The 9,348-nt window shown below is 57.3% G+C and overlaps 4 protein-coding genes across 4 annotated transcripts; 1 reads left to right on the top strand and 3 right to left on the bottom strand.

Moving 5' to 3' along the window:
* Positions 1-691: 691 nt before the first annotated feature.
* BCV69DRAFT_282381 (U6 snRNA-associated Sm-like protein LSm5) lies at positions 692-1,333 on the bottom strand. The gene is made up of 4 exons (XM_025492341.1): positions 1,202-1,333; positions 1,041-1,068; positions 878-950; positions 692-776 (listed from the first exon to the last, which is right to left on the bottom strand). The coding sequence occupies exons 1-4, from the start codon at positions 1,257-1,259 to the stop codon at positions 744-746; spliced, it is 192 nt and encodes a 63-aa protein (XP_025348823.1). The 5' UTR covers positions 1,260-1,333; the 3' UTR covers positions 692-743.
* Positions 1,334-2,243: 910 nt separating this feature from the next.
* Positions 2,244-3,722, bottom strand: BCV69DRAFT_282380 (hypothetical protein). Its single transcript, XM_025492340.1, has 4 exons — positions 2,920-3,722; positions 2,626-2,819; positions 2,462-2,530; positions 2,244-2,380 (listed from the first exon to the last, which is right to left on the bottom strand). The coding sequence occupies exons 1-4, from the start codon at positions 3,629-3,631 to the stop codon at positions 2,252-2,254; spliced, it is 1,104 nt and encodes a 367-aa protein (XP_025348822.1). The 5' UTR covers positions 3,632-3,722; the 3' UTR covers positions 2,244-2,251.
* Positions 3,723-3,940: 218 nt separating this feature from the next.
* Positions 3,941-5,874, top strand: BCV69DRAFT_298662 (hypothetical protein; the record flags this gene model as incomplete). Its single annotated transcript, XM_025494241.1, has 2 exons — positions 3,941-4,647; positions 4,728-5,874. 2 exons carry the CDS (start codon positions 3,941-3,943, stop codon positions 5,872-5,874), a joined length of 1,854 nt encoding a protein of 617 aa, XP_025348821.1.
* Positions 5,762-8,803, bottom strand: BCV69DRAFT_282377 (hypothetical protein). Its single transcript, XM_025492339.1, has 3 exons — positions 8,194-8,803; positions 6,834-8,119; positions 5,762-6,751 (listed from the first exon to the last, which is right to left on the bottom strand). Exons 1-3 carry the CDS (start codon positions 8,546-8,548, stop codon positions 6,116-6,118), a joined length of 2,277 nt encoding a protein of 758 aa, XP_025348820.1. The 5' UTR covers positions 8,549-8,803; the 3' UTR covers positions 5,762-6,115.
* Between the last annotated feature and the right edge of the window lie 545 nt (positions 8,804-9,348).

Here is a 9,348-nt window from a genome sequence, read left to right as displayed (position 1 = left end):
AAGGAAGGAAGGAAGGAGGACCCCACCCGATACTAGACCCTCGCTACTGGAAGGAAAGGAAGGAAGGAGGACCCCACCCGATACTAGACCCTCGCTACTGGAAGGAAAGGAAGGAAGGAGGACCCCACCCGATACTAGACCCTGGGATGCGCCGTCTTTACAACGACAAGGTTCTGGCACCGGCTTACTGGAAGACCGTGGTCAAGAGCACGAGATCACCAGGATGCTTGCTCGCACAGACAGCAGACTGTGCGAAAGCGATTTGCTGGACCTGCTCCCCTTGTAATGCGTTCGAACGAGAGTGCGCCAAGGGGTGCCGACGCCTACGCCCGGCTTCCGGATTCGGGCTTCCAATGAACACACTCTGATCGTACTGACCCGCTCGCCATGCCATGGTATTGAGCGCCTTCTGCGGCTGCACAATAGGAGCGCTCATCTCCTGGACGGTCATCGTCGCCATCCTGCTTATGCGCACGTGCCCTGAAAAAGGTCTTTGAGACAAGACAAGGCTGTGCTGATGGTATAGTCAAGCTAAGGCAGGTCTACGGTGGCCGCCCGGGCAGAGCGGTTCGAGGCGCAATGGCTGTGGGGTCGATCGGCGCAGAGAGTATGTATCCGGTCCAGTCACAAGGCAGCCGAGTGGCAAGACAGGAAGCCTGTATTGAAGTAAAGAATGGGTAGGATACAAGTACAGTCCCAGATTGGGTCATAGACGAAGAAAGAGCTCCTTTGGAATTACGTCTCTATGCTTCTGGACCTTCACCTCCCGGGATGAGCTGCAAGTTGAGGAGGATGAGGGTAGCGAAAGAAGTCAGAAGTGGTAGAGCTACAGGCCTACAAGATCTGATGGTCAGCGCATCGTGCGATGTCGACTCACCAGAGCGATGTTGTTTCCATTGAGGAGGGTCTGCTTCAGCTTCGTCGCCTTTCTGCCCTGTGGTGTCATCTCACTGTCAAAGAGAAGGGGTTCGGGAAAGATGAAGAGCACTGAGTACACGCCATCGTTTGAGCAATGTGTATCCAGCTGCCCTTCCACTCACTACTCGGTCACATCCGACAGGACCATATCTAGGACGAATACGATGAGGTGGTCGAAGATTCAGCACCTGTGCCCGTATCAGAAGAGTAGCAGTGTCCCGCCCTCCCTGTCCCAGCCCCATCTTTGCCCACCGACGGAGATAGTCCGTCACAGCATACTCACTGACAAAGTCATCGAAGCCCAGGAGCGTCCCTGTGAACTCCCTGTTGGTGGACTTCATCACTACCCAGATTGGACTGCCCACACACCGGTCTACGAGCTCCAGAGGTAGAATCTGCGAAGCGGCCGCCATCTTGTCTTCGTCCGAATTGATGCTTTCTACCGGTCCTGGTTCTGGGCGGTACGGCTGATACTGGTGGGCAGAAATGATGGGGAGAAGAGGAGGGAGAGGAAGCCAGTGGCAGAGGTGTAAACGAGTGACTCGCAGCTAAGACGTAGAACCTGTCTGCATGCTAGCTTCCTGCCAGCTTCTGTCCGTGGCCGCCTCCCGTTCAATCTCGCCGTCCCCTCCTCGTCCGCCCACGACAGGAGGAGCCTTCGCTCGACCCTGATCGAATCAGAAAAGCAGACATTGTGTCTAGTCCTTGCGTGGATACTACCCCACGCTCTTGGAAAAAATTAGAGTAGAGTTTGTTTGTGTTCATCATTTTGATTGATCCTCCCTCCACCATGCTATCATGACATTGTGGAAAAGTTCTTGCTCCCGCCTGCTGCTGCTGCTGCTGCTGCTGCGTCGTCACCTCAACCTTTGGACGGCAGGATGAAGCAGGAGCGGGGATGGCCGGGATGGCCGACGCGAGTTGACTCCTCGCTCCAAGGTGGTGTAGAGAAGAGGCGAGTAGATCGCCTGCCGAGGTACTGCGGCCAGATACTAACCGAGGTGTACGAGTCAGGAGTTGTTCTGCTAGCTGCGAGTGCAATAGGGAGTCGATGAGGTACGAGATGTGCAGAGGGAGTGATGCTGTAGAGGGGAGGTGTGAGGAAGATCCCACTGGCGGAAGGGCGAGGCGAGGCGCTTGGCCCACGCGCGCGCAAGGACCACTCACTCCCTCGCCCAAGCTGTTCGGACCTCACCATGGTCCACGAGCTTCAATGAGTTCCCAGGTCTCCTTTGACGAAGGCGAGATGAAAGGAGGTTGAATGACATTGGGGTAGCTGACATGACAGACCGACGTGACAAACGAAAGACGAGCACGCCTGCCAAAGTTCCACTTATGCTCGACCTGCGCCCTTCCCTCGCCTCTCTCTGAGAACTCTCCCCTTCTCGGCTCCACCCGTCTCCCCATCGGGAGACATGTCGCGACCAACAGAGGAGGAGACCACCTCGAACTTGTCCACCAGCTGTGGTAGAGTGAGATTGAGGATGTCAGTCGTAGAAGAGGCTCGAACGTGGAGATTGAACCAGTCTAGAGGCATACATACCTCGTTAAGGGAGCTGAGTCCTCTGGTCATGTTCGACAAGAAGCTGGTGAGGAGGACGTCATTATATTCCTGATGTAGGGCGGGCGGGCGGACGGGTGTGACGATCAGTTGAATCCGAGACACCTCCTTCGTGGGGCGGCATCAATTCGCTCTGCCGAACTTACCTTCAAGAATTCACTCCTGAATTCTTCACTGTCCATGGCAGGCATTTGAGCCAAGACGCTCTTGACGGACCTTAGCACCTCTTCGTCCCTGGCAGCAGTACCTTGACGGACTGCTGCTATGTATGAGGCCACGAGCTGTATGCGATCGGATAGCATTCTAATTGCAGATTGCTGCGTCGTCAGTGAGGAGATGACTGTGGGTGGAAAGGAAAAGGCAAGGAGGTCGATGTGCAACGTCATCTGTCAGCGCTCAGTAGCCGACAGTCTCGCAAAGAGGGTTCCGAAATGACTCACCTGCTCCGGTATCGCCCGCGTCGCCACTACCGTCACTGGGCTTCGAAGCATAGTCTACGGCGATGCGTTCCGCCTCTCCAGTCTCGATCTTGTAGTTGCTCTTTACAAAGTACAGCTGCGCAGCCTTCTCCGCAGCTGCCTCTTTCGCAGCATCAGCGCTGACCGAGTCTGAAGTGGCAGCCGCCATCTCTACTTGCGACTCGTAGAGCTGCAGAGGTAGCTCACCTCCTCGCGAAGAGGAGAGGATGGCTGCCTTGGAAGGGGTGAATTGCAAGAAGATGGGGGCCTCACTATACTCCAGGAGCTGCTTGTGTATGTCCATGTCTGCCTGGGTAGGCTGAGCGCCGTTGGAATACCAGCCTAGAAAGTCAAAGGTCGGGAACGTTTGCTTGAATTGCGCTTGTCGACTCTTGAAGAAGGTGTGGTTGACCTGAGGAGGAGTGGATGGCCCTGCTTCCCCCTGTGCACTGGGTGCGTGGTCGATCTTGATCTCGAATGTGTTGTGTACTTCCACCTCTCTACCATTCTGCGTGCCCAAGAGAGCTCCGTAGACTTGTACGGATCCGTCGTCGTCGCCTTGCTGCTGACATCGAGCTCGGGTGAGGTGCTCGGAGATGGTGAGGATGGGCAGTGGGTGGAGGGAGAGAGAGACGCCAACGCCAGCTGCCTTTGACGTGGACACCAGCGCAGCTCCAGGAGTGGTCGTCGACATCGCGAGTAAACGTGGTTCCCCAAGGGTGGTGGTGATGAGTAGCAGCTGCGAGGGAGTCTAATAGCGTCGTCGTCGTCGTCGTCGTCTACTGGTGTGAGTGTGAGTGTGTGTCAGTCGTCGTGTCCCTCCACGCTTCCGTCGTCGATGGCGGTTCAGACTCCGGTCTCCTTTCCGTTGGTTGAGTGGTCCGCCCGCCAAGCAAGGCTCCCCGCATTGTCGACGTCTTGGCACTGGACGGGGAATCCTTCCTTTACTCCTTCACCTTCTACTCAATCTCCACTGACCCTCGCCGTCGTCGCTTCTGCCAGGATGTATCTTCATCCTCTGCCTCCGCCTCCGGACCCTGTAGACTTCAGCAGCTGCCTTATACCCACATCCACTTCGTCTATATCCACTGCACACCTCGCAAAGGCCACCCACGCTCGTGAGGGAGTTCGCAGCGTCCTCTCCAACGCTCGCCTAGCGGCTGCATCGTGCTCCGGCGGCACGCCTGGTGGCACATTCGAAGTCAAACTCGTGTCCGCCATTGAGGACTACCTTCCGCACCTCATCGCCATTTACAATGGCACTCAAACTGATGATCTGGTATGGAGGGCCGAAGCCTGGTTTGCGTGGCCTGCTCCCCTCTCTCCCAGCTCGCCAACCTCGAACAAGCTCAACATCGGCGGCAGCAGCTCTTCAGCATACGCCAAACATGGACCATTCGCATCCTCGTCCTTGCGCTTTGAACTGGACAATCTTCTGATCCTCTATTCGCTGGCATTGAGCAACCTTGCTCTACTGCAGTCGATATCGGTAGGTAGCTACGAGTACACCAAGTCGTTGATGGACACTCAGCGCAAAGACTACGAGAACATACTCAAGAGGGGTGTCACCTTTGGCAAAAAGGCAGTCGAGGTGGTACAGTGGATGATACGAGATCTTGACGCTGCTGAGAGTAACGAAGCCGATGGACGGCAAGATTGGAATGAGGAGTGGCAGAGCAGTAGGCGGCGGTTGCTTGAGGGCTTGCAAGCGTGAGTATACGAAGTGGCAGAGAGTGTGTTCAAAGTCCTCAGCTCTCAATCACTCCTTCCGTGGGCTCTTCTTCCTGCAGCCTCCACCAGCTACCGCCCACTCTCATCTCTTTGCGCCTGCTTCTCTCTCCTGCTACCTGCACCATCACTTCAACGCAGCACGAACCTCCGCCGTTACCAAAGGGCCACCCCTCGGCGTCCCTACTCGCCAAGCTATGTCTGGAGGTACCACGGCTAGTAGAACAGGCGCAGCTCAACTTACAGAGCGCCAGCGGTAAAGGCGGCAATGGAAAAGCAGGCAGAAAGCTTTTCGGAGGTGCAGGAACAAGTGGCTCCGGCACTGCCGTAGATGAGTCAAAGCTGTCATCTAAATTCAAGCGCTTCGGCATAGGCAAGAACAGAAAGGAAAAAGAACCAGAGTATGTACATCGCTCCATCTCTCCCTCGCCCGAGCCAGCTCTGCTCTCCTCGGCTTCGACCCCGCACCGCGCCAGGCCGACTGCCCACGAATCGCGCTCCTATCGAGGCAACGCCTCCTCTTCTACACATCCCTCCTACCCAGGACCGTCTTTAGCGCCCGTGACCTCAAGGTTGTTCAAGTATCTGGATTCAATAGCTCCCTTATATCGCTCCATCTCGCTGAAGTATCTAGCCCTCTCTGTGGGCGAGTCAGGGGAGGATGGATCCGGGGGCAGGCACGCCGAGGCCGTCGTCTACCTGCGCATGGCCAAAGGCGAGCTCGACAAGCTCACCGACGGTCCAAGTACACCACTGGAAGAATTCATCGGCAAGGACGACAGTAAGAGTATGCGAGCCAGGCTGGGGCGCAAGGACTCCTCGCAACCCGATCAGCTCGAGCACCCTGAGAGCGAGCAGAATCGCACCTCTTCGAGCCATCCGCTGCGCGCCCGTCTGCAGACGTACCATTCGATGATCTATTCTTCGCACACGAGCAGTATCGCGCACATCCTCAACCTCTACAAGCGACTTAATGATTCCGTCTCCTTTCAGGTGCTGCCGAGCGTGGCGGACCTGTCAGGAAAGATCCCCACGCCGAGGGGGCTTTTGACCTTTGACCAGGGCGGGGGCGGGGGTGGGTGGACGCCGCCCAAGGCTGCTTTCGGGCGTGAGGGCACGGGCGAATCCGGTGGACAGGGCTTCCTCATTGGTGCTGAGGGAGGCGAGGATACAGAGGGGGCTTATGCGGGCAAGGGAGCGTATTATTGAGCCTGAGCACTGCGGCAAAGTATGATTTCAGAGATGGCCAAGACGGGAGTTAGCGCAATAGATGAGTCCAATTCAACGCACACGTCAGGCCTCCGCGTACGCAAGGATGCGAGACCCGAGAGATGCATAGATCGATGACATTTGTTACAACAAGGGTGGAGACATTGAGTGGAAGCCGAATTGGATTGAGGCAGGCCAGTCGTGAAAGTGACCAGAAGTGCATGGAGGGCCTTTCCCGTCCTCAGCGTCTGCTCTTTCTTCCTGTGGTACGTCGCATGGCTGCAGCAGGAGCTGATGCTGCAGCCGTAGCAAGAGCAGAGGAAGGTGCCCCTGCCCCTTCACCACCCAACCCACTACTCTGCCTGCCACTGATGGGCGCTGCTGCTGCCGCCGCGCCTAGACTTCCCCTGCTCGCTGGTACCCCAGCTCCGCTCTTGCGACCCCTCGAGGTGGATCCCCCGCTGGCAAAGGCTCTGAACAGGTCTACTGCGCTCTGGTCCGCCAGGTGGATTCCAGAGTCGTCTGCCCCTCCTCCCCCCTCGGACTTGATGAGTCTCTCTTCGTCCTCGTCACCTCGAGCTCTGAGTTCAGCCTCCAGCTCGAGCCTCCTCACGGGCCCGATGGACTCGCGGATGCCCCTGAGCAGCTTCTCTTTGCGTTCGCGGCCCGCTGAACGATTGTCCGCCGTAGCGCCTGCTGAGCCAGAGGAGCCAGGCAGGTCGGCAGAGGCGGAAGACGAGGAGCCAAGGACGTCACCGGATGCGAAGGCGAGCTGGTGTAGCGCTTGAGCTGCCCGAGACGAGGTGGCGCTGGTGTACAAAGAGGACAACAAGTTGAGTCGATCCAGGAGATGGGTATAGGAGTGGAGGACGTCCGTCTGAGAGCAAGGGCCAGAGAAGGATGGGTCAGCTCGCTGTCACATTCGATCTAATGACTACCAGTACTCGTGTTGAGCTCACCTGAAACTCGAAGTCTTTCCATCTCGCATCCTTTTCTGAGCCTTCTATCAGCGCTTTCGAAGTCTCGGCAGCCACAATCCGACTCTTCCTCTTGTCTCCGCCCGCACCGTTGATTGCGTTCTTCTGCGCAGCGGCAGCAGCCCTAACAGCTACCTCGACCAGCTCCGTCTCCTGCGAAGAGGGTGGCAGCCAGCCTTCTTCTCTGGCCAATGCACGCTGCGCGTCCCTCATCATCGCTCTGCTCTCCTCGTCCAAATCGTCGAGATCCCACTCGACTGCCTTGGCAGCACCTCCTGCTGTCGAAGCTGAAGATTTACTACTGCCTTCAGCAGGGATGCGTGGGGGCGCAGTCACATCCGAAGAGGCCATGGAGCCTAGCTGGTCCATCGTAAAGTTCGACCTGATGCGATTCAGCTCTGCAGTCTCCCTTTCAAACGCCTCAACTGAGCTCGACTCGGCTTCCCAACGTGTGTTCTCGGCCCTCAGGGTCTCAACGAGGGAGGAGAGCTGCTCAGAGATGGCTCGATTCTCCTCGTTGCGTGGATTGCGCTTCGTCGTGGACGCATTCGAGGCGCGCGGGTCCTTCTTGACGTTGAGCCAGCTGAGGTTGATCGTCTGGCCGTTCAAGTCGCGTAATGTGTCTAGAAGGACCCTCTCCAAGGACGGACGGCATCTCTCCAGCAACTTCCTCTCCTGGGCAGTCCATTGACTGCTACCTTCGGCTTCCTGCTCCTTCTGGGTCCTCTTGCCCTTTGGTCCTACATAGGAGCCAATGGATGTGGACGGCACAGTTTCCAGCACTTTAGACCGGGACCGTTCCAGTGTCCATGCTGCCAGATGAGTCATCCTGACAACTGGAGGGATGTTGTCCGCACAATGGCGATATAGCTCCTTATCTGGCACCCCAGGATGGGGATAGGCAGGTGTACCATCTCGAAGACTGGAAGATCTGCGGTCGCCTTTGAGATTCAAGGACGTGCGACGACTGGCTGAGCTGGATCGCGAGGCAGGAGGGGGTTTGCCGCTCCGTGGTCTGCTGCTAGAGGGCGTGGATGGGTGAAGGGGGCCCGAGCGGAAGAGGCGATTCTTGCGATTGATGGGCGTCTCGCCGACGGTATCTGATGGCAGAGGCTCTCGGATACGCGATGCAGTCGGCAGAGCGGGAGGACCCATGCTAGAGGCGGAGGACGAAGATGCTGTAGCCTGGTTGCTGAGGCTCGCGTTCGGCAGCTTCCTGGGCTCAACCGTAAAGACGAAGCCGGATGCATCCGCCTCTTCGTTAAAGGCTGCAGCGGTAAGAATTTCCAGACGTCAGCTCCACCTCATCGGAGAAAGCATCGATGGCCTCCTGTTGACTCACTCTTTCTCGGCGCCCTGGTCACTGCCGCCTCCTTTGCCTTTGGTGGTGCCCTCAATTCCTCGTCTGCCGTCCTCTTCCTGCCCTTGTCAATGGCTGCTGCAAATGTATCGTCTGCTTCTGACGACGATGCTGCCGCAGGGAAGGCGTCACTGGCTGCAAATGCTCTTGTGTTGCTTGCGGCGTCGTGATTGCTGCTGTCCAGGAAATCCTCGAATCTGCGTTGTCCGTTGCCATTATTGTTATTGGTTCCAAATTTGGCTCGATTTGTGGGAAGGTAGCCAGGAGACGACGCGAATGTATCAGTAGAGGTGTCTCCGAGGGTAGGCCGCCTCGAGGACCGTCGCGGACTGTTCATCTCGGCGGTGTGAGACCAAGACGAGGCGCGGTATGATGATCGTCACGCGTCTTGGGCCCGATGATTAGGAAGGCGTAACCAGGGATGAAGCGGTGCCCGCGTCAAGTTCCTCTGTCGTCGAGATCGAGCAGAGAGTGACCTGCTGCTCACGTGAGATACTCGTGATCGTCAAGAGAGTAGAGTCGAGTCCAATGGGGGTATATATATGCGATCTTGAACCAAAGGGGGAAGGAAGGGGCGGATGGTGGTTCGATGGTCGGACGTGGATGGGAAGGAACAGGAAGCGCGAGGCGGCGGGAGTTGATGCACGGCACCAGCCACACGCGTCGAGGCACACACGCCCAGTCAAAACACCCCTCTGCCGCGCCAGGGTACATTGTCATACCAGGCCCACCGCAATGGTCACACTGGCAGAAGGGATCGGAGACATACTCTTAAAGCACAAGAGATGGCAGCCAGGTCAACGCTACGAGTGATACAGAAGCATTGCAAGGCATCAAGGCGGTGGTTCACCCACGATGCGCGGTACAGACCAGAGAAAAGGAGAGCTGCCTCGCCTGCGCCTGTCACCTTGGTCCACTACAGGCGCGTCTCGATGGATGGTCCCACACAAGGCAGAGGGCGGACAGACGCTGAGCGGACGATAGCAGGGACAGACGCCGAAGACTCAGTGTTGCTCCCACCTCTACCATTCCACTGACCCATGCTACCATCTACAGTCAGGTGCTCATCATCCCTTGATCCATCGAGGCTTCGTCACCCCCTCTTGCTCTCGTGCTCGCTCCTCAGTCGGGGGGAAA

This window comes from Pseudomicrostroma glucosiphilum (assembly GCF_003144135.1).
Source record: "Pseudomicrostroma glucosiphilum strain MCA 4718 unplaced genomic scaffold BCV69scaffold_5, whole genome shotgun sequence".
NCBI classification, from domain to species: domain Eukaryota; kingdom Fungi; phylum Basidiomycota; class Exobasidiomycetes; order Microstromatales; family Microstromataceae; genus Microstroma; species Microstroma glucosiphilum.
The sequence above is the reverse complement of the archived record's forward strand: the minus strand, read 5'-3'. Positions and strand labels throughout refer to the sequence as shown.

Bases quoted from the DNA above. Each gene is read 5' to 3' on its own strand.
- BCV69DRAFT_282381 (XM_025492341.1), bottom strand. From the start codon at position 1,259: ATGAAGTCCACCAACAGGGAGTTCACAGGGACGCTCCTGGGCTTCGAT. The intron at 1,069-1,201 runs GTGAGTATGCTG...TATTCGTCCTAG, and splicing joins GGGCTTCGATGACTTTGTCA to ATATGGTCCTGTCGGATGTG. The intron at 777-877 runs GTGAGTCGACAT...CTCAACTTGCAG, and splicing joins ATGGAAACAACATCGCTCTG to CTCATCCCGGGAGGTGAAGG.
- BCV69DRAFT_282377 (XM_025492339.1), bottom strand. From the start codon at position 8,548: ATGAACAGTCCGCGACGGTCCTCGAGGCGGCCTACCCTCGGAGACACC. The intron at 8,120-8,193 runs GTGAGTCAACAG...TTACCGCTGCAG, and splicing joins GACCAGGGCGCCGAGAAAGA to CCTTTAACGAAGAGGCGGAT. The intron at 6,752-6,833 runs GTGAGCTCAACA...CCTTGCTCTCAG, and splicing joins GGAAAGACTTCGAGTTTCAG to ACGGACGTCCTCCACTCCTA.
- BCV69DRAFT_282380 (XM_025492340.1), bottom strand. From the start codon at position 3,631: ATGTCGACGACCACTCCTGGAGCTGCGCTGGTGTCCACGTCAAAGGCA. The intron at 2,531-2,625 runs GTAAGTTCGGCA...GCCCTACATCAG, and splicing joins TCAGGAGTGAATTCTTGAAG to GAATATAATGACGTCCTCCT. The intron at 2,381-2,461 runs GTATGTATGCCT...ACTCTACCACAG, and splicing joins GACTCAGCTCCCTTAACGAG to CTGGTGGACAAGTTCGAGGT.